General features: G+C 55.9%; 4 protein-coding genes and 1 pseudogene across 4 annotated transcripts, besides 8 other annotated features; all 5 read left to right on the forward strand.

Moving 5' to 3' along the window:
- Tc00.1047053507653.10 (hypothetical protein, conserved) lies at positions 1–1037 on the forward strand (the record flags this gene model as incomplete). Its single annotated transcript, XM_808944.1, has 1 exon — positions 1–1037. A coding segment is annotated over one exon (1037 nt), but the record flags the coding sequence as incomplete, so codon positions are not given.
- Positions 1–6879: a sequence feature (areas not merged during assembly with more than two copies in the genome that could not be assigned to a particular haplotype).
- On the forward strand, positions 4853–7225 carry Tc00.1047053507653.20 (trans-sialidase, putative; the record flags this gene model as incomplete). The annotated part of the gene is made up of 1 exon (XM_808945.1): positions 4853–7225. The coding sequence occupies one exon, from the start codon at positions 4853–4855 to the stop codon at positions 7223–7225; it is 2373 nt and encodes a 790-aa protein (XP_814038.1).
- Positions 6880–7595: a sequence feature (heterozygous, non-Esmeraldo-like haplotype).
- Positions 7596–25894: part of a sequence feature (areas not merged during assembly with more than two copies in the genome that could not be assigned to a particular haplotype) that runs on past the window's edge.
- Positions 8228–8277: a sequence feature (AT_rich).
- Positions 8771–9259, forward strand: Tc00.1047053507653.30 (uncharacterized protein; the record flags this gene model as incomplete). The annotated part of the gene is made up of 1 exon (XM_808946.1): positions 8771–9259. One exon carries the CDS (start codon positions 8771–8773, stop codon positions 9257–9259), a length of 489 nt encoding a protein of 162 aa, XP_814039.1.
- Tc00.1047053507653.40 (dispersed gene family protein 1 (DGF-1), putative) lies at positions 9420–19778 on the forward strand (the record flags this gene model as incomplete). Its single annotated transcript, XM_808947.1, has 1 exon — positions 9420–19778. The coding sequence occupies one exon, from the start codon at positions 9420–9422 to the stop codon at positions 19776–19778; it is 10359 nt and encodes a 3452-aa protein (XP_814040.1).
- Positions 14349–14392: a microsatellite.
- Positions 22313–24991, forward strand: Tc00.1047053507653.50 (annotated as a pseudogene).
- Positions 25493–25671: a mobile genetic element.
- Positions 25493–25894: part of a mobile genetic element that runs on past the window's edge.
- Positions 25653–25673: a sequence feature (AT_rich).

Raw genomic sequence — 25894 nt, forward strand, 5'->3', positions numbered from 1 at the left:
GAGGGGACAAGGAGCACGTGTTGCGGTTGACTCACAACACCTTGACCGCTTTGGATGATGAGGTGATGGCATTTGTTCGACATCAGCAGGACGCTGTCACGGTCGTGTTGTCTCTGGTTCCACTGAATACAACTGTGTTGCTAAAAGACAACACATGTTGCACCATCAGCCCTCAAATGAAGGAGGAGATTGAAGATGGTTCAACTGGAACGAAAACTACGGTTCGTCTGGATGTCAAGGTCTCTTACTTATCCTTTATGATTCGTGATGACGAGGAGAGCTCGGTTCTCTTCACAGTGGAAAGTATTGAGTTCTGGATGATCCAACACTCCATGAAGTTAACGGCGCAGTACACAATGTCAAATGCGTCCATTCAGAGCACATATAAATCAAAAAATTGCCATGTGCTTAAACCGTTCTGTTTTGACATGACGGTGCGTGATGTGGAATTGTTGATCAATGCAATCTCCGCATGCTCGGCTCAGGTGAATGCAACACGGCTAGAGTTGGAATTATCCGATATCCTTTTGTATCAGTTTTACCAGCTGGCAGCACACTGCCAAGACAATTCATGGAAGACAATGAAGAAGAAAGGAAGCAAGGGTGGTGACGCAAGTCCAGCAATCGCCGTGCCATTCATTTCTCCATTTTCAAGGAACCGACGCATTGAAATCAATTCTGTGGTCATATGTGAGATCTGCGTCATTCTAACTTATGACAGGAGGGTGCGGCCTCCTGAAGATGTTCTTTTTCGTGGTTCGCCAGTTGGGACGTTCGTTCCATCCCTGCACCGCGCCACAATAAGGCTGCCTACTGTGCGTTTTCGCGACGTCTCCAGAAAAACGCTTATGGAGGTATGCAATACGGTGCAGGAGGTGCTGTTTTTTGAATTTCTGAAGCAAATTCCTAGTTTTATTTCAAGTGTTGTCCTCCTCCCGACGCTTCCTCCACTCGGCAATATTTTGACGCGCGACGGGTCATTGATCTTTGGCTCTGGCGGCGCTTCTTCAGAGTTGCCGGGCGCGGCACTCATTTGACGGAAAAGAAGAGGCGAGGAGAATGAAAATCAAAGGCACCGATGAATACTATATTCCTCTCCCCACACACAAACATATCTCACTTACTCATGAGAGCGGGTCGGAGATGAGGCGTCATTTCCACACAGAGTTTACGTCTCTGAGAAATTTGAACTGACATATCATGGAGCATTGGGAAATGCGGCGTTGCCTAATATTGCGTTTTTTTTCTCTTTTTTATCCTCTACTCTTTGACACAAGAAACTCAACGCCGCCGATTATTCTTAGCGAATGTGGCTGAGACAGACACGTGGCGAATATCTTTTGTCGCCATTGACGATCTGTTCTGCGCCTGGCTGCCACAGCGAATTGTAGACGTTTACCCCTTACAATACCGCGAGATGATTCCTGCCGTCCGCCATGGCCCGCCGCAGTAGTGCCAATTTGCTCTAAATTTACCCACTGGCTCTGCAGTGGGGTGTGCCGAGCGTGCCTCTGATGACGCGCTGTTTCTGAGCCGTTTGATTGCCGCGTGGGGATACCGACTTGTGCCGCGCGCTTTCCAGACCAACGGGGCCGCAGCTTTTCATTGGGCGAGCGAAGCGCCGGGTCCCGTGTGGCGTCAAGCCTAAATGCCACTGATGTGTCTGAATTGTGTCGCTGGCGATGCTCATCACGATTGCCATTGCGCCTCATCATTGCAACAGGCGACCACCCGAAAGGAATACTTGCCAGGAATGAATTGTAAACGAAGAGCAAAAGCAAGAGGGCAAGAAACTGCGGGATACACTGGGGAAGTTGGAGTCCCGCAACTGTCATCAAAGTCAGGCGGGCGCGTGGTATGCGAAAACGTGTGCTCGGGAGCGTACGGCGGGTCATGACGCTTGAGAACGGGAATCGCCTTGATGGGCCCGGTTGCCCCCCGCATATTCCACAGGCCCGCCCCACGGAAATGAGACATGCGAGGGCAAGCGAGGGAACACGTAAGAATGCTCTTTTTGGGGGTTCATTGTTTTTTTGTGCTCCATCTCTTTTTTGCTCTTGCGTCTGTTACACGCACTCCAAACGCGTTTTTTGGGAATGTTTGGCGCGAAATGTGCTGAAGTGTGGATGACGTTTAGTCCGAGAAATCTGCTGCCCAACAATATTTCCATTGCTTTTTGGAGGTATCAGCGGATTGAACCTCAATATCGCTTGCTTGGTTGATTAGGATTCTCTGCGTGTGACGTGCGCGCCACTGATGCTGTTGCTCGTGATCATTTCTTCTTCTCGGCGAATGGGCGGAGGGCGTTGGAGGCGCAAGCATCGCGTGTGATGGGCGATGTGCCTTTGACGAGGGATGCGCTTCTTCACCACGAATGGTTTTACTTCCAGAAACGATCTGCATCACGGGGCAGAAGGTGTTGGGAGGTTTTGCAAGGGTGTTTGAGGAAATCACGTATGGATTGCCTTGGTATGTTTGTGGGTTGTCCATCATGATGGCGCTTGTGAATTCACAAAGGCGGACCGCGCAAACTGGACTTGTCGGCCGCGACGATAACTCGGCGTGAGAAGGGATTACCGGAATATTGAGAGCGATTTGCTGCATGTTGTTCTTTCTGGCCTGTTGGCTAGTTTCTCAGCGTCCTGTGCTGGGTGGAGAAGACGGTTTCTGTACTTGCAGCTAACTCCTTAATTCCCATCCTGAAATGGAAGGACGACGTTGTGTGGTGCCATGATAGGAACCATCGTTACGTTGGGCCCCTTTTGTATTTTATCATCCGCTGGGGCTGCTGAATGGAATAAATCCATTTCCACACCGCCCTTGGTTTATTTATTGGTGTGTTATTGTGAGTGAATGTCGAGCGCAGTGTGCTTGGTGCCCTTTCTCCCTGCGGAGAAAGACTCGGTAGAACTTGTGCTCGACTGTTGCCTTCAATTCATTTTTTTTTTTTTACTTCAGTGCTCTGAAATCGTGACACAAATTTTTATTTCATGAGGCGCTTATTAGAGAGTGCAGGAGCCGCAGTGTATGCTGTTTTCTTGTGGATGGGCACTGTTTCTGTGCGATTATCCGTCTACAACGCCAAAGGCATGCTTTACCAGATGATTGTCCTTATGTGGCTTTTTCCGTTCTTGCTTGCCGTGGCCGATTGGGTGGTGAAAGTTTAACCAGTGCGGCGGGGTTTCATGAGGGATTCATGACGAGAATGGATTTGACACAGAGGAATGTTTTGTTTGGACAAGTTCAATTCGTACATGGCCGTTTGCGATGAAGACTTAAAAAAAAGGTCCATGCTGGAGTGGACTTTTCATTACGGGCTTTATGATTGTATTGGTGGTGCGTGTTTCTGAGCTGGCTCTTAATACCCTGTTGAAGGATTATCGGGGTGCGGGTATTCTTTTTGAACATCGGGGTGCATTTGTGAATGACGGTCTTTTATTGAAGCGACACAAGGGCGCGGAGCAGGTGTCGGTGACATATAAAAGGGGGTTTCAGGACTTTGTTTGAGCATTTTATTTGTGTGGGTGACATAAAGAGAAGACAGAAATACATAGGCAAGGAGGTGGGGCTTCATCACGAAACAGACGGAACGGAAGGAATCTGTCAACGCATCGCGCTGCTTTTTTATTTTATCGTTTGTGGATTGGCTTTGTTTATGTGGAAGGGGGTACGTGCGAGCGGCAACTGCGCACCAGTGTGGATGTGATGGTGGTGAGGGAAACGGCATTTCTTTCCGGGATTACGGGTGAAAACGTGCTTTCGCGGTGCTGTGGGCATGTATGACTGACGAGGGGAAACGGATGAAATGCGCTTGGGTGAACACATTCGTAGGGAAAGACTGCCATGCTTTTTTTTTTTGCGAGCGTTTATCCGTTGTTGTTTCCCTTTGATTAGGAGGGCGACAACGCTCTGCAACAACAATTTTCATTCATGCGAGGATTCATTCCCAATGGTGCTGATGGGAACTTAATGCGGCCAGACGATAACAATCAAGAGGACTGTGAGTGTGGTGCGAGCACCTGAAGGGGAGACGACATGAACGGAGGTGGGCGGATGAATGTGGCGGGAGGCGTGCCTGAGGAAAGTCTGCGAAAGAAGGAGTGACCTTCGTTTGGCGGTGCTGTTGTTCGAAGTGCGAGGGAAGAAGAAAAACAAGTGCTTTCTGACATGTTGGTGGGTCTGCCACGGCTATCAATGAGTTCTCAGTGAGAGGGACAGGAGGGAGGGAGACGGAGACTGTGCACACCGACTGCGGCGTGTGGTGCCACAGGATGCGATTGACATTGTGAAGGGTGCAACGGCCGTCATGCGTGCAGCAGAGCGTCATCTGCATCATTGTGTCTGCCGAGCTTACAGGTGCTGCGAGGAGGTGCAGACGACCTCTCATCATTGGGACGCTGAGGCTGGTTTTCCCTCTCTGCTCAGCGGGAGAAGCAACTCTTCCTGCACGTGTCGTGCTGGTCCGCATCGATACTCCCCACGGGGTGTCACGCCGCCGTGCCGTTGCAGTGCAACTCTCTTTTTCCTCACTCCACACGTGGCCCCCCGTCGCTTGCCTTGTTTGCAGGACCGTGGCCTGCGGTCCCCCATTGTGAGGCTGCTCAATTGTTTTTCTTAATTTTTGTTTGCGTGCTGTTGAGAGGTGCTGTAGAATATTGACTGATTGGATGGTGATGTTGTGTTTCGCTGTGAGTGGTTCAGGTGTGTACTGCTGTTGTGTTGCCTTTCTGCCGCTGTTGCCTGTTGCTCCCCTCCAAGAAGGAAGTTACTACCAAGCGCTAAACGCTACTGTGAGATTCGAAGGCACTGAAAGGACCAACAGCACACACACCGCCCACACACACATATTTATATGCTCTCACGTGTTGCTGCAGTGGAGGCACCCCGCACACACAACCGTCGCTGTGTGACCGGATCCCGCGGAAGGAGGAGGGAAGGAAGAGAGAGTGAGCCGCAGAGGCCCAACATGTCCCGTCTTGTGTTTACTTCCGCGGTGCTGCTTCTCCTATTTGTGGTTGTGATGTTCTGCGGCAGTGGTGGAGCTGCAGCCACTGAGAAAGCAAATGCAGGCAAGAATGATTTAATAAATATTCAGAATTTGCAGAGGGTCGATCTATTTGTTTCGCGGACGACGCTGGTGCTGCCGAAGAAGGGGACTGGCCCAATTAAGACGAGGGATTCATTTTTTGGACCCTCTCTCGTCAGCGCTGGTGGAGTGATTGCTGCTTTTGCCGAAGGTCACATGAATGCCGAATATCAAGGTGGTCAATCAAATAAGCCGTCTTCTTCTGATGTTGTTGCGGAGTACATCGACTCTGCGTGGAATTGGTCCACTCTTGTTGGCAAGGTGAGTGAAAGTACATGGAAGGCACACACCGTGCTTGGTACAACGGATGGAACGGATAATCGTGTGGGTGTTGTGCTCCGCCCCACAACCACCATGAAGGACAATAAGGTGTTTCTTCTTGCGGGAAGCACTGATGCGCACAAAGAAGGTCCGGAGTGGAAAGTGGACAGCCTGGATCTGAAACTGGTTGTGGGTGATGTCACGAATTCTACGAGCAGCAAGCAGAGTGGACGGATCGAATGGGGTGACCCAAGACCGCTGTTCGATTCGAAATATTCATTGAATCACAAAAGTAAATTGAATACCTTTTTTCCTTCTGGTGGCTCAGGTGTTCTGATGGAGGATGGCACGCTTGTGTTTTCTCTGATGGCGGAGAGTAAAGAAAATGATGGCGTTTACTCCATGATCATTTATTCGACGAACAACGGCAGTACCTGGTCGCTATCTGAGGGCGTTTCTTCTGCGGGCTGCCACAACCCCCGCATCACCGAATGGGGGACGGGATCACTTCTCATGGTTGTTGACTGTGTGAATGGCCAGAGGGTGTACGAGTCGCGTGACATGGGGACAACGTGGACGGAGGCCACCGGGACGCTTCCAGGCGTGTGGGTCAACGCCCGATCAGTCTTTTGGGACGTCAGCCCGCATTTGGATGCCCTCATCACCGCCACGATTGAGGGAAGGAAGGTCATGCTGTACACTCAGAGAGAGTACACCTCGGGGAAGAATAAGGTTTCTGCGCTCTACCTTTGGGTCACGGACAACAACCGTACGTTTTGTGTTGGGCCGGTTGCCGTGGAGGATAATATGAATTGGATGCTTGCCAGCAGCCTACTGTACTCGGATGGCTATTTGCATATTTTACAACGGAGGGTCAGTGGTGAAGGCAGTGCCATTTCACTTTCCCGCCTGACGGAGGAGCTGAAGGAAATCGAGTCCGTCCTCAGCACTTGGTCGCAAAAGGACGTTTTCTTCTTCGGCTTGTCAATACCCATGGCGGGTCTGGTGGCAGTTTTGTCCGATGCGGCCAGTGGTGACACGTGGAACGACGAGTACCTTTGCCTGAATGCAACGGTGACGAACGCCACGAAGGTCAAGGATGGGTTTCAGTTGACGGAGCCTGACTCCGGGGTAATGTGGCCTGTGAACACTCGGGGTGATAAAGTACGTCATGTATCCTTGAGCCACAACTTCACACTTGTGGCGTCGGTGACCATCGAAGAGACTCCAAGCGGGAACACACCTCTCCTGACTGCGGTGTTGCTTGACGCTGGGCCCCCATATATCATGAGACTGTCGTACACCGCGGATAACAAGTGGGTGACGATATTCAAATACGAGAAGATAACAAAAAGTGACACTTGGGAGTCGGGGAAAGAATACCAAGTGGCACTCATGCTGCAAGGCAACAAGGCCTCTGTGTACATTGATGGCAAGTTGCTGGGGGAGGAAGAAGCTCTGTCAACAGATGAGAGGCCAATTGATGTCGCAGACTTTTGCTTTGGCGCGTGCGACTTTGGTGATGATGATGAGGAGGAGGCCAGTACGAAGAAGATCGGCAAAAAACCTCGTGTGACGGTGAAGAACGTCTTTCTGTACAACCGCCCACTGAATTCCACTGAGATGACTGCAATCAAGGAAAGGATCCCCGTTTTGGCAAGAGGCTCGGAATGGCAAGCGGATGATGTTCCTCAAACCATCGCATCTGCTGGATCTGCGGCGCCTGGCCCAGGGGAAGTACCAGCAGCACCGGGGAGGACAACTGTGGAGAGAGCTACCAACGCAGAACATGCGTCCGCGATAAGCTTTACCTCTGCTGGGAGCGGACTGCTGCCGCTGCTTCTTCTGCTCGGGCTGTGGGTGTTTGCGGCTCTGTGAGGAGTGTGCGGTCTCAGTGTGGAGCAATTGTGCCGTTCCCTGCGCCGACACTCACACACACCGCTAGGAATAAATTTTACTACGCAGAGAATAATTTGTTTTTGTTTTCTTTTAATGTTTTCCATTTTTCCCTTGCTGCTTTAGGGCAACCATTTTAAGCGTTTTTTTTCCGGCTTTTAATTGTTTTTCTTTTCTGTTTGGAGCATAATTTTCATGTTTTTTTATGTTTGTTTTAAATCATTTTTGTTTGCTTAAGAAAAAAAAAAATGTCTGTTTTTTCTTTTTTGCTTCACTCTTCCCTTCGTTTTTGCTTTTGGGGGCAATCACTGTGGACTTTTTTTCCTTTCTACTCTTCCCTCTTTAATTGTTTTTTCTGCACTCTTCCTGTGAGGGGTGCCGTGTGTTTCCGCCCAACTGCTCCACTCGCACACCCACCGACACGCTCATGACGACGGCCCTGTGCGCCTCGCCCGCTGCACGCATGAGGAGGGGCCGCGACGAACGGCGCGCTGAGGGAGCCGTGACGTGTGGACGTGCGGCGAGGGCCTGTGGGGCGGCGCACACATTTCCTTCCCTCTTGTTTTGTTTTTATGCGGCCAGGGCTGGCAGACACCCGCAGCGCCACACACACAGCCGCACCCTGCCGCCGTGTTTTTTCTTTTCTTTTTTTTCTCTGGTTGGCAGTGCCGTCAGCATTTCTTTTCCCTCCTGATGATTTTTTCCTTTTGCTGCGCTCACTCTCCCGATGGAGTGACGCTACTCCCGTCGTGTCTGCGTGCTTCTCTCACTTCCCTCCGCACACGAGTGACTGAGCTCTGCGGGCCGCACTCACGCGCCGATGAGAGGGCTGAGGGGAGCAGCAACACGCAGATGACCGCACGAAATATAAACGATGTGCGGACACACGGAGGTCAGACGGTTGAAAGACATTTAAATACCTTTTAATTTTCTTTTAGGACAAAATATACAGACAGTTCGGTGTGGCCACACGGCAGCTAGGCGAATTTATTATTATTATTATTACTTTTTTCTTTTTTTCTTATTTTTAAATTCGTGTGGAACAGTAACAGAGGACGTTTTTTTTTTTTTATGACGGGGTTTATATAAGAAGGGGGTGGCTAGGGAAGGTTTTCTTTTGTTTTGAATAAATCTTCTGTGGTTTGCCGCTGATCGGGCTGCAGTGCAATCCTGAGTTTGAGCAGCCCTTCCATTCTTCTTTCTTTGGACATGCGCCTCTGCTGTGCATTTGTGTTTGTGCGTCTCTTCAGATACTTCGTTTCTTTTTTCTGTCTTTTTCCTTTTTGCGTGGCAGTGGGCACACACAACCACACGCGCAGGACACACACATTGCAGTGCAGGTGGATTCTTCTTTTGTACTCGGTGCTGGCAGTTGCGCGTGGCTGCTGCTCCCCCGTTGTGTTGGTGAGGGAGGAGGCGCGTGACGGCGCCTGGTGGAGAGAGAAGGCACCGACCGCTGCTGACGGTGACGGTCTTTGCTGCAGGTAATCTGACGGGATGGCGTGACTGGTGTCACAGTTAACCGAGATGGATGAGGACCGCACCGCATCTCTCTTCCCCCTCATCATCCTCTCAGTCCACAGCAGCCACAGGCCACATGTACCGCACGGCAGCGGCGGGACCACCATTCGGACGGCTGCGAGCCAATCGGACTGTGCAGTTGATGTGGATCCTTTTTCCCCGTGTCTGCGTACAGCCGCCGTGCTCCTCCATTCTTCTTTTTCTTCCTGTGTATGCCGTGCGCGTATGAGTTCGCTGTTTCTTGTGCTGTGCCGACTCATTGGTCACACCAGCGACGCTAGTGGTCATGTTTGTTTTTGCCGGGACCCTGTTACCTGGGACGGCGGCTGTGTGGGGTTGCGCGGGCGGTGCGAGGGTGATGGTGCTACTGAATTGATTGCGTCTGCGCGGTTTCCTGTTGGCGTTTGTACTGTGGTGGTTATTGTGTATTACCGGATGCCTCGGCGTGCCACTGTGTTTGGTTACTGTGGTTGCTTCCTTTTATTCCCTTTCTGACCGTGCAGTTAGAGATACTTTTGCTTTACCAGCACAATTATCGTTTCAAGGTGTTAGGGATTACTCGCAGTATTAGGTTTGGAATTAGTGGGATAACGACCTATCGGAATCGTGTATCTGGATTCGCCATCTGTAGAACGGGATTTGCTAAGTAGGAGTTATGGTCGACGGGGCGAGTGCGAAACACCACGACAGCCCTGTTGATACGTGTCTGGGTCGGTGGATGTGGTCTGCGGTGGGTGCGTGTCCGCGCAGCCGGCACCGTGTGCGGCGCAGGGCCATTGCGAATGTGCGTGCGGCGCTGCTTGTGGCGTTGGCGCTGGTTGCTGCTGCGGCGTGGATGCCCGCGGTGCATGCGGTGGTGTTGCGACTGCGAGGAGGCACGGTGGACAGAGCCATCACGGTTGGCCGCGCCGTGGACACGGTGCTGATGGACGGCGTGTCCATCACGAACGGCGTGGCTGTTGTGTTCGACGTGCCTGCGATGCTTCCCGGCGCGCTGCGCATCGAATTGAGGAACTGCGTGTGCGACGGCGGTGCGCAGATCCACGTGCGGGGCTACGGCGGCGAGCCGGCGAGTGACCGGAGCCTGGAGGTGAGTGTGAGCGGGCTATCCGGCGACTACTGCTCGCTTGTGTTTGTGCACAACCTGCCGGCACACACGAACGTAACGGTCCGTGACTCGACGATTGTGACGCCGGGACCGATGCGCTACTCGCAGCTGAGCGGGCTGACGGACGCGGTGGCGTCGCCGCTTGTGCTGCACGCGACGTCGCTGTTGCAGTCGCAGCTGCGTGTGAGCAACACAGTGCTGAGGTCGTTGCAGGCGGGCGGGTCGGCGGTGTACGTTGGCGGCGACGTGGACCTGCTGTCGAGCGCTGTGGTGCTTGACGGCGTGTCGCTGGAGGCGTCGGACGGTCCGACCGCGTCCGCGATGCATGTGGCGTCCTCGTCGCGTCTCAGTCTGCGGGGCCACTCGGTGTTCTCCGTGACGAACGTGTCGGTTGTGAGCAGCGGCGGCGGCCTTGTGCTTGGAGAGCGTGTTACTGTGTTTGATTCGGTGCTGCGCTTTGTGGGCGTCGAGGGGTCTGTCACGTCCTCGCTGGTGTGCTGCGACGGTGGGACTGTCGGTGGCGGCGGGTGGCTTGACCTGCACGACGTGTGGGCGGTGGGCGAGGCGTCGTCGGTGGCGTCGCTGTCGGGGGTGGCGCTGAGCGGCGGCACCGTGTCGATTGCGCGCTGCGCTGCCGTTGGCGCGACGCTTGTCTCCGGACCGACGATCACGAGCGGCGTCGTGTCGGTGCAGTGCAACCGTGCCGGCGGCCGGGTGCTGCAGAGCAGCGGCGACTACCGCATGGCCGGCCTGTCCTCCGTGAACGTGGTGCCGTGCGACGGCTGTGCGGCAGCTCTGGCGTGCTTTGATGCGCTGACGGCGTCGTTCTCCGACTGCGTGTGCGGCTGCCGCGACGGCGGTGTGGGCGAGGCGTGTCTGCCGTTCGACGTGCCGCCTGCGAGGTCCGGCGGCGGTGGCGATACCGCGGAGGGCTGCGTGAGTGGCGTGGCGCTGACGGAGTCGGTGACGGTTGGCGGCGGGCGTGCGACGGCGTGCTTCGACTCGGTGGTGTTCAGCGGGCCGATCACTGTGGCGGTGGACCTGCGCTCGATGGACGCGTTTGCCGACGCGCTGAACGTGACGCTGCGCCACTGCGTGCTTGCGGACGGCGCGCAGCTGCGGATTGGTGGCCTCAGCGAGAGCTCGGCACGCCTGATGCCTCACGCCCTCGTCAACATGACGAATGTGACGTCGCTGGAGGGCACGATTGTGCTGCATGGCGCGATGCCGCTGCACTCGAGTGTGCTGCTGGCGAACTCGACGCTGCGCGCGACGGTTGGCGGGTCGCAGTACGTGCCGACGACCCCTGGCCACGAGAAATTTCGGTACGGCCCCGCGCTTGTCCTGGACGGCGTCCGTCTGTTGTCGACGCGGTTTGTCATGACGCGGTCGACGCTGGCGTGTGGCGGGGAATCGTGCGCTGCGATCCTCGTGGAGCGCGGCCTCGTCGTGAACCTGTCCAGCGTATTCTATATGGACAACTGCGTTATTAGGTCGCGGACGCACGTGATTTACGCTTTTGCGTCGGGCCTGCGTGTCAGCGACGGCTCCGTGTTCTCCGTACAGAACAGCTTGTGGAGTGCGCCGAGCACCGAATACTACAAGGGTGCGTGTGTGTTCAAGGACGTTGCGGTGGATGGTGGCAGCGTGCTGCAGATTGTGTCCAGCAATTTCCGTCTTGGCTTCGCCATGCTCATTGCAAACACGCTGACTGTGACTGATGGCAGCTGGCTGGTGCACCGCGACAACGAGTTTCGCACCGCCTACGTTGTGTACGTGGCTGCCCACTACGGCATGGTGTTCCGCGATCGGAGTGTGTGGTCGATACTTGACAACAACTTCACGTACGGCTCGTATTCGTCGACCATTGCACACATGACAAGCATCTGGTCACCACCATCCGACACGCGCCCGACCATCTACGGCGTGTGCAACGAGGCAATAGGCTCACCTGTGACGAATTACAGAGAAGAGCTCAATATTGTGGCGCCCGTGACGGTGTTGGACTGTGGTGCGTGCACCGTGGACGCCGTGTGCTTTGCGGCGAGGACGAGCAGCATCCGCGGCTGTGAGTGTGTGTGCGCTGCTGGCGGCTACGGTGACACGTGTCTGCCAGCTGCGGTTCCGGACGGTCTTGGGCCGCTCCCGCTCCCCGATGCGAGGGACACGGAGGTCCGCTGCGTGCACGGTGGCATCATCAGCTCCGTGTACGATCCTGATCCCGGTGTGCGTGGTCTGTGCTTCGTCAACGTGACCTTCACTGCCTCGATTGTGCTGGACCTGTTGCATTTTGACGCACCACAGCAGACACTCAACATCACGCTGCTGCAGTGCGTCCTCATGGGCCTGTCGATCAGGGGGAGTGGTGCGCGTGTGCACGTGAGCGTGACATCCTCGATGCTGGATTCTGGTGAGTTGGAGTTTAGGGGTGATTTTGGCGTGAGCTCCCAGATACTGGTGGTGGGCAGTAAGCTCTTGTCGAGGTCTCGCCACGCCATTTACTTCTCGAAATTTTCCTTTGGTGCGAACTCGACGCTGCTGCTACTCTGTAACCGCATCGAGGGAAATAGTTACGCAGTCTATTTCTTCCATACTGTTGTTGTTGATGGTGGCGGGATCGTTGTGAAGGGAAATACGTTGATTGCGACGGAGGAGGATGACGGTATGGAGTCCGTCTTTTGCATTTACGCTGTTGATGTGAAGAACGGCGGCTACTTTGACGTGGAGAACAACACGATAAGCGCAATCAGTGGCATTCATTTTTATGGGGATACCGTTGTGAGCTCCGCGGGGCTGCTGCGAGTGGCGGACTGCACCTTTTTTGGAAGCGCGGAGGATTTTGAATCTGCGCTGTTGTATTTGGACGGCTCTGTTACTCTCGAGGGTGGTGCGCAGTGGCGTGTGGAGGGCAACAGCGTGAGTGCAGCATCAGTATTAATTATATCGCATTCCAAGTGCAAAATTCGGCTGTCAGGCAGCGGCACCACCGTGGCGCTTGCACACAACCGTCAGGTGGACGATAGCTGTCCTTTTGCTGAAATGTCTCTGTCAAACACGCTTGTGGATTCACCCGCGCACTTTGTTGTTGGGTGCAACCTGCAGGGCGGTGAGGAGGTGTCGTACGACGATTTGCTTCCGGCGGGCGTGGTGGTGTTCAGGTGCGGCACATGCAGCGACGACGCGGCGTGCTACATGCCCGGGACGGAGTTGGTGGACCGCAGCTCGTGCTCGTGCAGCTGCAAGGACGGATGGCATGGCGCGTCGTGTCTTCCCTTCGAGGTGCCCGACACGGTTGTGCCGCCCGTGGCGGAGAGAGCCGTCGACGGCGACACGAGCTGCGTGGTGAACCAGACGCTGCCGAAAATTACGCTGAACATGTGGAAGACGCACCACTGCTACGCGGGTGTGACATTCAGCGGCGTGGGTGCTGTGTTGACTTTCTTTCTCAATCGTATGCCGCTGCATCTCCCCATCAACATCACGCTCACTGGATGCACATTCCGTGAGGGTGCCGCGCTGCAGTTTGTTGGTGGTGCTGCGGCGGCCGAGTCAGCCGGTGTCCTGATCCGCGTGAGCCAGGCGGTGATGCGTTCCTCCGTTGTCATGTTTGCGCTTGCCCTGCCGCTGCACTGCGAAATCGCCGTCACGGAGGTTGACGCGGTGCAGGCCTCTGAGGTCAATTTGCCGGACATCAGGATTAGCACGTGGAGTGTCGTGCTGCTGCAGAACGTTGTGCTGACTACATCCTCGCTGCTGGTCAGCAACGTCAAGGCTCATGCAACGATTTACGGTGGGTTTGGTTTGTACTCTATTGGGACGCTGACGCTCGTGGCTGGCAGCTCGCTGTACGCGCGGTACTGCAGCTTCGATGGGTACACGCATCTGTTCTACGTCAACATTCTCAGTGCGAGTGATCACTCCGTTTTTGCGCTGCTCAACAATACAATGGCCTCCGGGACAAGCCTTGTGCATCAGTACTCTCGATTCATTGTTTCGGATCACAGCGTGTTGCGCGTGGTGGGGAACAGCGGCTCTGTGTCCTACGCCATCTTTGCGGACGATTTGTGGTCTCTTAAGCGGTCAAGCTGGCTGGATTGGCGCGACAACGACGTGGGTGTGGGTGCGATGTTCTATGACAGTGGCTCCGCTTTTGTGAGGATCGACAGCAGCAGTGTGGTGACGCTGACGGGCTGCACGATGGGCTCGACGGGGTGGTCGGTCTCCTTGCTATCGCGGGTTGACGCTGGCTACCGGTTCGTTGCTGGGTGCCTGACGGTCGCGGGACGGGAGGTGACGACGGCGGCTGAACTAGAGCTCCACGGCATCACCGACGTGACGACGGTTGCGGTGTGCGGGCAGTGCACGAAGGACGGCGACTGCTTTGCTCCGCTGACGACGGCTGTCAGCGACTGCAAGTGCCAGTGCGCTGCTGGAGGGCACGGCGATGTGTGCGTCCCGGCGCCTGTGCCTGCTGGCCCACCGCCACCGCTCACGCCGCCACCACCGCCACCGCCACTGCCCACGTTGCCGGTTGGTGAGTGCATCAGCGACATGGTGTACCCCGAGGTGGCGCAGGCAGTGGGTGGCGGGCTGTCGTGGTTGTGCTACCGCAACGTGACGTTCAGCGGGGGCGGCATGAGCCTGACGGTGCTGATTGGGGCGATGGCGGGCGACGTGGCGAATGTCACGTTCGATCGATGCACGTGGAGGGACGGTGCCGTGCTGTTGCTGTTGGGCAACGCGCACGCTGCTGTTGGGTCGCTGAACATCTTCGTCACCGGCAACACGTTCCATGACGCGCTGCTCAGCCCGGAGGGTGTGTTTCCGTCTCACACGAACATCACGATCAGCAGGAATCGCTTCACTGTCACGAGGCTGATCCCTCGGCCGGGTTTGGACATTACAAGGCCGTCGTGTGTTGCGATGAATGGAATGGTGATCAGCAACGACTCCGCAGTGGTTTTTACTGGCAATGTGTTTCAGAGCGTGAGGGCACCGTCAAGCGCCATTCACGTTGTCAGATCTGCGCTGAGGGTGTTGTGGCACTCCGTGTTTGCGGTGATGGGCAACGCGTTTCATATGGCTGGCGGAGACAGTACGCTGATATATCTTGAGGGGTCTAGACACTCCTTGTCGCTGAGTGTACTGAACAACTCTGCCGTGGTGATCCGAGGCAACCTTGTGACGAGGCCGGTGAAGCGCTTCATGTTACTTCCTTGGGCATCCCATGTAGAGTCCCATTCAGCGGTTGTGTTTCAGGGCAACGACATGCAGGGAAGCCTGGCTGTGTTTTATTCAAGCTACTCCTCCAACATCTACTACCACTCCTGGCTGCTGTTGAGCGGCAACCTCTGCCGTGAATCCCCATCGGAAGCTTTCCTCTTTCTGAACCCCACAGTGAATCTCCGCGACTCCACGGTGTCTGTTTCCGGCAACCGATTCATGTCCAGCACTGACAAGCTGACAGCTCTGCGGATATTCACGGGGTCCAGCGATCTCACAAACGGAGCGATTGTGGCCGCGTGCAACACTGTGGACGACGGGGAGGGGGCTAGTTACGACATCCCGTCCGCGTACAATGCCACCATCCTGACCTGCGACGACCCATGCGCCCTTGCGGCGTCGTGTTTCCCCGCTTACACGACGAAGGCGTCGAGTGATGGCTGCGCCTGCACGTGCGCGGAGGGCGGCCACGGCGATGCGTGCCTGCCCGTTGCTGTCCCCGAGCCACCGAGCACGGACGGCGCCGACTTGTGCGTGCGGGACGTGCGTGTGGATGTGGGGGTGAACGCCGGTTTCGGGACGTCGGTGGCGTGCTACGTTGGTGTGACCTTTGCGGCAGACGTCGTGGTGGACGTGTCGTCGATGTCAGGGAGCGTGCGCAACGTGACGCTGTCGAACTGCTCGTTTTTGGGCGGAGCGAGCCTGTACGTTGTTGGGTGGCTGTCCGACCCGCCTGCTGGCGAGCGCGCCGATGTGTTGATCAGCGGGCTTGAGTCGCGCTCCGGCGGCGGCGTGGTGGTGGCGAACCGATTCCCGCCGGGCTCGCGCGTCACTGTGGTGGACTCGGTGCTGATTGCAGAGAAGCGTGTTGCGTACCGCGGCGCCTACGGCCTTGGCGATGCCTCCGCGTGCCTCGTGGTGCACAACGTGAATCTGACGGGGAGCGTGCTGACCATCGCGCGCACGCATGTGGCGGCTGTGTTCCGTGACGCTGTTGGCGTGTTGTTTGTTGGCGGCGTGGCGCTGTCGTCGCGCGGTGCGCTGTACGTGGACGGGCTGTTGGTGCAGACGGCGCTGGGGCTGTGTGTGTCGGTGGAGGGCGGTGTTGCGGCGAGTGGCGGCTCCGCTGTGGCGTTTGTTGACAGCGACTTCCTGCTGTGCAAGCACGCGGTGTCTGTGCGTGGGGCTGTGAGCGTGTCGGGCTCCGCTGTGGCGCTTGTGCGAAGCGAATTCTCGTCGACGGAGGACTACGCGGTGGCGTTTTATTCGACGGTGAGCCTGGCTGGCGGGTCGATGCTGCTGGCGAAGGGCAACGTGCACGACGGCGTCTCGAGGGAGATGCTCCACGCCGCTGGCGCCGTGACCGCTGTTGGGAGCACGCTGAGCTTTGTGCGCAACCGAGCGCTGCTGCCGCGGATGGTGTCGGTGAGCCTGTCGCTTGCGGCTGGGGCGCATGTGAGGGTGGCGTGCAACGACGCTGGTGGACGTGTCCTGTCGACGGCGGAGGAGTACGCAGCGGCTGGTTTTGGCGACGCTGGGAGCATCGACGTTGTTGGGTGCGACGCCTGCGACAGGGACACGCACTGCTACGCGCCCGGGACGGCGTCTGCGAGCATGAGGAACGGTGTGTGCGTGTGCACGTGCGGCAGCGGCGGGTACGGCGAGGCGTGCGTGCCTGTGTGTGCTCCTGCGCTGCCGCCCGCTGTGGGCACTGCGTCGAGTGTGTTTGTCCGCGAGGGCTTGACGGTGCGGTCGGTGTTTGTTGTGCCTGCCGGCGCGAGCGAGGTGACGCTGCGCCATGTTGTGCTGGACGGCGTGAGTCCTGTGCTCTACGTGCCGTGGATGGCGCGAGACGGCGTGCGGATCGTTGTGCAGAACGTGTCGCTGCGTAACGGTGCCGTGCTGTACGTGATGGGCGGTGGAGCGTTGCGCGGTGCGGTGGCGGCGGGGAGCGACGAGGGCGGGCCGGTGGAGCTGTCGGTGTGCGATGTGGAGGCGCTGAGCGGTGCGCTTGTGCTGACCGGCACGTTCCCTGCGGGGTCCGTGCTGACGGTGACGGACTCCCTGCTGGTTGCCGCGAGGTCGACGCCGCTTGTGTATCTTTCCGGCTCGCAGTCCTCGCCGTACGCACCGGTGCTGGTGCTGTCGGGCCTGCGGCTTGTGCGGTCCGTGCTGGTTGTATCCGGCGTTGCTCTCGTGACCGTGGCGACTGGTGGGCGGACGGTGGTGGTGGACGGCGCGGTGCTGGAGCTTGTCGGTAGCGGTGTTGCGCTGGACGCGGCTGTGCTCGGTGGCGAATATGCGTTGTACGCGAGTGCGCGCGTGGTTGCGTCTGGGGGCGCTGTGCTGCGCGTGTCGGGGAGCCAGGTGTACGCCGCGCATGGATTGGTGTTTGGCAGCGGGGTGGAGGCTAACGTGTCCGCCGTCGTGGTGAACGACAACGCCGGTGCGCTGACGGATGGCGCGCTGCTGGAGCTGCGGGGGTCGGCGTCGTTTGCGTCCGGGTCGTGGCTGTCGGTGCGCGGCAACAGCATCCGCGGCAGGCTCCTGTCGGTGCCGTCGTACCCGCGCAGTGCAAAACTCGTGCAGAGCACGCTGACGCTCCACGGGAACGCTGGCAGCGGGCCCGTTGTGATGGACGGCACCGTTGCGCTTGGGGGCGCCGGCCGAAGGTTCGTCGTGGGGTGCCTGACGCTCAACGGGCATGCGCTGCGGCCGATGGACTACAGGTCCGCCGGCATCATCGGGGAATTCCGCCCCGTGTCGTGTGGCGTGTGCGACGCCGACGTGCACTGCTTTGCAGCTGCGACGAGGGCGATGTCGGGGTCGTGCGGCTGCCGCTGTGCTGAGGGCGGGTACGGGCGCGACTGCCTGCCGGTGTACCTGCCGCACGTGGACGGGTGCAACCGCACGCCTGGCATGCCGCTGGTGATCCACGCGGCGACGCTGACGGAGACGCGCAGCCCGACACCGAGTTCGACGCCGGGCATGAGCACGGCGCGCTACAGTCCGACACACTACGGGGCGACGGTGACCCTGCAGGTGACGGAGACGGTGGCACTGCTGCCCACGCGGACCTCGACGGCGTCGGTGAGCGGCACGCTGTGGTGGAGCGACGTGGCGTGCCCGACGCTCGCCGTGACGACGACGGCGGCTGGTGGCAGCCTGACGCAGAACGACATCCGTGGCGGTGGGAGCGCCGTCCCGACGCGGCTGATGGTGGCGCTGCCGCCGCCGTTTTGGTGGGCACGCGACCCGCAGCTCGGCACGCACCTGAGCTTCGTGCCGGTGTCGACGGCGCAGCCGCGCGGGTTTGGTGGTCCGTGGGGAGCGATGCTGCGCAACGCGACGTGGGTGCGCAACGCGACGAATCCGTCCACCGTCCTGGAGCTGGCTGTGCCCGTGCACCGCGGTTACTTCATTGCTGCCGACGAGACGCTAGTCATTCGCTGCGACGCTGTGGCGGTGTTCGGCGGCTGCAAGGGTGTGCTGCTTGGGTCCTTCACGATCAGGTCGAACACGCTGCCCGCCGCTGCCAGCGCCCTCTCGGCGGTCACCGGCGTCGTTGCGGGTGCGGCGGCTGTTGCCGTTGTGGTGACCGGTGGGCTGGGCTCCGTCCTGGAGATGCAGGCGCTTGGCGTGTTTGCGAGGATGCCATGCGCCTCGGCGCAGGAGCGTGCGAGCACCGTTGCGCTGCCGTACTTTTTGTCGCTGTTTGCTGCCCTTGACCCGCTGTGGATGGCGGTGGGCAACGCGCTGCTGGCCGCTGTGTTCGGGTGCGTGCACTGCGGTGTGACTGCGGCCTTCCAGCGGTGGCGCGGCGTGGACGCGGCGAGTGCGTGGGCGGCGATGCGCTTCCCGAGTCTGACGTACGTCGTGGCGCACGCGATGCACCTCGGCATCTTCTTCGGCTCGGTGCTTGCACTTGCGATGCCCGGCGCCCGCGTGCAGCACCGCGTGATTGGTGTTGTTGGCGTGCTGTACGGTGTGACATTCCCTGCTGGCGTGTGCTACTTGATTGCCCGCCACACGGGCGCGAGCTTCACGAGGTACTGGCAGTTTTCGAGGAAGCCGCTGCACGAGCGCCTGCTGTACCCCGTCGGGTATTGGCACCCCGCGGCGCAGCAGCGGATGTACGGCGGCATGCTGACGAACATGAGGGGCAGCCACGCGTACTGGTGCGTGTTCCAGCTGTCGGTGCTGTGTGTGGTGGGCCTGATTGCGGCTGTGCACCCGCCCGTGGGAGGCTGCCACGTCCAGTACTTCTTCATGGCGGCTGTGCTGCTTGCGTGCGCGGGCGTGGTTGCCTTCACGAACATGATGCGCTCGGCCTTCCTGACGGTGATGCACACTGCGGGCTTTGTGCTCCTTGCGGTGCTGTGCCTGGTCAGCGCGGCGAACCATCTTGCGCCGAGCGACGGTGGTGCGAGGGCGTACGCGGCTATCGTGCTGCTGCTGACGACCGTGCTGCTTGCGGTCATTGTGTACAGCGTCGTTGTGTGGTACATGGAGGACCGCCACTGGCAGGAGCTGCGCGAGCCGCGGCGTGGTGTGCTGGAGGCGCTGCTGCGCGATGACGAGGATGGCGACGAGGACGCGCAGAAGCCTCACGAAATGACTTCATTGTCGTACGCCTCGGGCACCACCGTTGCGTCGTCGTACCGACCACCCGCAATGCCGTAGCAGCCCATGGCTGGTGACACCCGCTCAGACGCGCTGAGTCTACTGGACCGTGCATCCAGTGCGGGCCACAAAATTGATCACGTCCTCCTGGACAGGTGAGGATACTCTGCTTGACGAAAAATGTAGCGCAGTTTCTCCTTTTTGGGGTGGAAAGGCTCCGCCCACCAACAGTACCGTTACGCGGCGAGAGGGTAAAGCCCTCGCAGATGCGGCATAAATTGGATGCTTCTGGCGGATATTTTCTTTCTTTCCATTATTCATAGATTGATTGTGTGATTGGTTTGTTGCTTTTATTTTATTTTATCGATTATCGACGACAACGGATTATCGAGCTATCACGCCAGCCCGGGGCGGATGCGTAACGGGTGTGTGTGCGTGTGTTCTGCGCCCGCCGCTGCAGCACCGAATATGGGGGCTGCTGCTCTCTCTCTTTCATATCTACACTGTGTAATGAGTAAGTGCTCGACGGCGGTGGCTGGTGTGCGGGCCATAGGATGCATTCAGGAAAACGTTAGGGAAAACAATCGATGAGGCCCTTTTGTGACGTGTGCCACGTGGAAGGGACAGTTATGCGTTGCTGGTCGCTGAGGGAGGGCGTGGGGCCGCGGCTGCAGCGCACCACAGCCACCCATCGGACTCCGCAACGGCATTGCCGCTGTTTTTTCTGTGCACTGTTTCTATTTTTTGTGTTGTTGTGCCTGCAACGACTGTCTCCTGTTCCACGAGGACTGTGTGGGAGGGCATGCTTGTTTTTCTCGTTAGTTATTGTTGTTGTATCAAATGAGAAAAGAAGAAAAATGAACGGAAAGATTATGCGGGTTGATGTATTTTTTGTGCGTTTATATATTGATATGTTTCTGTGGATTATTCCATTATTATTTTCTTATCTCTTTTTTTTTTTCTTTTTTGCGTTGCTACACACATGTCTCAGTGTTGCTTTGTTGCGGTCACACACGGGTAGGTTGAGTCGCGAATAGTTTTTTATTTTTGATGTCATTTCGTGTTATACGCTGACGCGGGCACATTTGTCAAGCATCCACTCTCCACAGCATGGCGTTTGATATTTTGGAGTCATCCCAGATGTGACGCCGGCACCACCGCCGTGGCACTCATGGGAGGTAAGATTGGACGCGGGATAGCGAAAGATATTGCGCGGCACATGTGTCTGTTGCATTTGCTCTGTTGGGGAGGTCCTCAATTCAGAGGAAGAGGGATGGACACTGCACGATTCAGTGGCTTGGAGGAGTTATTGCCCCCTTTTTAGATATATTTTTTTTGTATGATCCCTGGCCCCACTCGTGTCTGTTCCGATTGCTTCCCTGAGCGAAGCTGTGCCATGGCCATCCTCTTGTTGCTTGCGGGAGGAAAAACACGTTGCGAGTGACGAAACCACACTTCATGCATGCGGCGTTCAGGGAGGTACGCATTTGAGGTGGGGTGCACATATGTGGATGTCACGTGAGAAGGAACGGGGGTTGACTGCCCAACCGTCACTCCTTTTCTGGAGAGTGTGCTCCTATTTTTTCATTTGTTGCCCTTTTGTGTCAGGGCACGGCGGGATTGGACAGCACCGTCCCACGAAGGGTCTTGCACACATACACACTCTCATGCCACTGTCGCCCCCGAATTCGGAAGCAAAACCCAAATCCCTGCTGCTTTTTGCATTGGCGCAATTGTTTTTATTTATTAACTGAAGCCATTCTGTCCGGCGTGTCACTTTGACTGGTTTGTGTGGGACTGCTCGCCAACGCCATCGAACAAAACAGGCTGAAACATTCGTGTATTTAACCGCCGTCTTGCGCGTACGTATTTTTTTTACTTGTTCTGTTGATGTGCACTCAAACAGCGAGGTGTCCGGAACTATGCGTGCGTGGAATTCTTCCTGCCATGTGGACTGCAGGCAACATCGAGGGGCTGCCACTTTGATTCGGTAGAGTTGTTGTGTCTCTTTGCAGGGTTGTCAGGGACATTCCATGCAGCCTGCTACTGCTGGTGTGTCCTCAAATGTTGTCACTCCATGCGAATAATGTGCTTCAGCGAGTGAGGGTGTTGATTGGGTTTGTGTGCACTCTGATTCTTTTTGCTGCTTTGTGCGGGCACGCAACACTTGAGTGGTGGGAAAATGGAGCGGGCGATGCACGACCGTGTCCCGCCCATTGTTCACTGCACGATGGTGCGGTGCGCATTGTGGTGTTGACTCTGCGATGTGACTGCGGTCCCCTGTGCGGCAATGGTGGAGGGTGGACGAGAGTGTTGGCCCGCGGCGGGACAGTGGGATCGTGCCTCCTTTTCTCATTTGTGAAGGTGTGCCCTTATTTTTATTGTCGGCGATGGGGCAAACAGACCGACAACGTGAATAAAACAAAATAAAAAAAGAATATAATGTGGCGGTGTTTTTGCCGATTGCACGCCTCGTGTTGCTGCGGGGACGGTGGGCCTCGGCTGTTTTGCTGACAGGCGTTGCAGTGCGGCTGCATGGCGCACCGACCACCGAGCCGTGCGAGTGCCACGCCCAACGCCTTTAGGAATACGGGATGAAACAGCCGCGTGTGTCCTTTGGAGCCAGCTGGCCGCAGTTGGGCGGTGCGAGTGAGATGCTTCACCGCACGGGTGTTGTGATGGTACCTCGCCGTGGCTCTTGTGGTGGTTCCGACGCTGCAGCTCGACATGTGGCGGGGAGTAAAGTGTGGCCGCAGTGGACCATGAGCAGCAGCGTTGAGGACATTCTGCTGGGTGGAAGCAATAACAGCACAGACATGAAGCTGAACGATTTCCTCCGGAGCAACTTGGGCGATGAGTGGGTTGTGGAAAGAAAAGGGAACGTCATTATGGAGGCGTTTGTTCAGGAGCCGGATGCTTACGTGCAAGACCAGCGGCTTCTTAGAATTATTTTTAATTTAACAGAGTACCAAGAGATGGAAAGGGAGTTGGATGAGATGAAAATTCTATTGGAGGCCATTACTAAGCTTCATCACGAGGGTTTGGTCTCGCTCGAGCAATGGAGGGACTATGAGGGAAAGGATACAGTCACTCCACTTGCAAGGGGAAAACTAAACGCAGCCCTCACTCAGATACTGAGAGAAGCGTGGCGGAAGGCAGAAGAAAGGGTAAGACGAGCGCAAGAAATGAAATTTACCTTTTCCACTATTATCGAAGATGTACTGTTTAAAGGAGGAGTCCGCGTCAAGGAAAAGAAGCTGAATGATTTTCTTACGATGGAATTGGGCGGCAGGGGCGTTGTGGGCACCAATCGGAGTGTTTTGCTGAAGGAGTTTTTCAAGGATCCCACGAAGTATGTCCGTGATGAAGGAGTATTGAAAGAAATACAGATAACCGATGCTTATGCGAGGATGGAGGGGACTGTAAGGGATGAAATAATATTCGAAAAAGATCGAAGTAAGCTTTGCGATAAGGGTGCCATCAATCTATTTGGGTGGTCAGAAGCTGCTGCAAACGTAAAAAAAAAACTGTTCATTGCATCACTAAAGATACTTTGGATGCAGCCCTCGAGGAGGCGAGGATCCTAACGATGACGAGTGCAGCGGAGAAACTTGAGGGATGCTACGAGTCTGTGCACAATGCGAGGTGGCACCATGTCGTGGAGGTTCCCGACGGCGATGAGCGAAAGAAAACGAAAAAGGAGATGGGAATGGGGGTGCATGAGGGGAAACCAGAACAGTCATGGACGTACAAGGAAGTTGGCGACTCCCTCGAAAAGGATGACGGTGTGCAGCAATCCGGTGAAGCACCTCCCGTGTCGATGGTGCTCACTTCGGACAAGGGGTGGCCGTACACGCTGAATGCGCCGCATGGGGCTGGCAATGAATTGTGTGTTAACTCTGAGGTGGATCGAGTGTGGCAGATCGTCAAGGGCGATCTAACCAAGTCGTTTAGCAATTCTCATTTGATTCTCAATCCTTCACCTTTGCCGCGTGTGTTGATTGGGACGCCCGGGATCGGGAAGTCGATGGCTGCCAGCTCGTACCTCCTCTACCAGCTGCTGCACTACGATGCGGAGAAACTCCCTGTGGTTGTGTGCTTTGTTGGTTAAGGCGTACGTCTTTGAAAAGACCATCAGGACGGTTACAAGATACATGGATGAGAACATATGATTAAACTTGTGAAGGACCTGTCTCGGCGCGGGATGAAGGGGTATATTATCTACGAATTGGGAGGCAGGTTTGATATTCTGCCTTTTTGTTTGCCTCCCGGAGGCTGGGTCATGCTTGTGGTGGCCACACTATAGATAACAAGTTACATGCACTGGGCGAGTGAAAAGAGAGCCGTACGAATAATAATGAATTGCCCCGATGAGAGCGATGTGAAGGCAATGTGCGTTTGGGAAGAAGCGCAATCAACCCGTGTAGCCGCAAGCTGAACACTGGCGAGAGTTGAGGGGTCGCATGGATAAAGTGGGACCGATTCTTCGCTACATCCTTGATGAAGGGAATTATAACGCACGGATCGACGGTTGCCACAGCTTTTTGGATAGGACGCCCTCTTGGGGAAGCGAGAGTTACTTTGTTTTTGAAACTTCCAAAAATGTGAGAGTATGAAAAGGCGCTCGAATATCTTGCGAGGATTGTCCGAGTACGAGGAGAACGCAATGGCGAGTCGCCTTTCAATGCACCGATGACTGACCACCCCGCAAGTAAAACACTGTGCAAGTTGGCACAGTTAATGACGCAGGCTGAGTTTAACTTATTTGAATCGAGGATTGGTGATCATCTCATATACGCAATTTTTTGGGAAGAGCACCGTGTCTGCATTTTTGAATGGGAATTTCATGGCTGCAATAAGACGTAAACTGAAGGAGCTGAGGCCACCAACACGACGTCCGTCACACCGCTGTGCGCCGGACGTGCGCTCACAGGAGGGCCCCACCAGCCACTATTTTTTGCCGTCGGCGGAACACATTGACAAGAAGACTTGCATAAACCACCGGCTGCTGTACATACCGGAGGTCGAGAAATTTCCGCTGGTGGACTTCTTTTTTTTTTTTTTTGAAGTCACCGCGGAAGACGCTGGTTGGGCTGCGGATGGCTACGGCGGGTGAGCACCACACCACCGCCAGCACTGTGCGGCAGTTCACTGAGTGCCTGGCGGCATATTTTAATGGTTGGGAGGAAGCATCTCGAGACATGTCGTGGGAGATTATTTATGTGCAGCACGCAGACAGCACGCCGTTGAATGACTGGCTGGCGGAGATGTGATGTTGTCAATACCGATAATGTGAGAGAGAAGGAAAACCAAAAAATTGTGTAGTCCCGGAAGAAGGCGCGCCTGTACCAAGTGTCAATATCATTCTAAGACTTTAGAGGATAAGACGCTCACCGCAGTGTGGAAGAACCGCCGAAATATGAAAAAAAATTGGGGAGGGAAGGGGCAGTTTCGATTATTGGTAAAAAAATATTGTGGGATTTATATATTTTTGGATACGTGTGTGTGTGTGCATACGGTGCGGGTGCACCAGCACCTGGCGGTGGCATAGCATACAGATTTCAGAACTGTCCAACGCTATCGAACATAACAATGACAGAAAAAACTTAGGGAGGGAAAGGGGATGTTTGTTTTCTGGTGAAAAGCATTGGGTGGTTTCTACATGGTATTTTAATTGTGTGTGTGTGTTATACGAGGCACAATTGGAGAATTGCCCCGGTATGAGGGAGCCATTGTGGCTGGTGGTGTTACGGTGTTACTACATTTCTTTTTCTAGGAGCTTCTGAAGAGAATGATCGTGGGAGAACTGACGAACTTAATTGATGTATATGTATCCTGGTAAAACTAATGCTCTTCTTTATGAGACTTTTCCTATCGTATGAATTTTGGGAAGGCCATGACCTTAAAGGGGCAGGGAACCGATGGCGGCCGGACAATTTTTTATTTTTATTTTAAGCTTACAGACACAGTCAGTTTGGTTTAAGGAAATGGCATTGGTCCCCTACACTGTTTCTGAGTGGTGTGATATTGGCGCCCGTTTCTGGGAAATGGTACGCCAACGTGGCGAAGCCCAGGTGCAGACAACTTACATTAATGGTAACCAGATGTCGGATGAGACGTTAACTGTGGCTCCCTCATCGACAGGCTTATGCCTGATTTTGGGAAACGTCACCAGA

The sequence above is a fragment of the Trypanosoma cruzi genome, genomic scaffold (assembly GCF_000209065.1).
Source record: "Trypanosoma cruzi strain CL Brener 1047053516295 genomic scaffold, whole genome shotgun sequence".
NCBI classification, from domain to species: Eukaryota; Euglenozoa; class Kinetoplastea; order Trypanosomatida; family Trypanosomatidae; genus Trypanosoma; species Trypanosoma cruzi.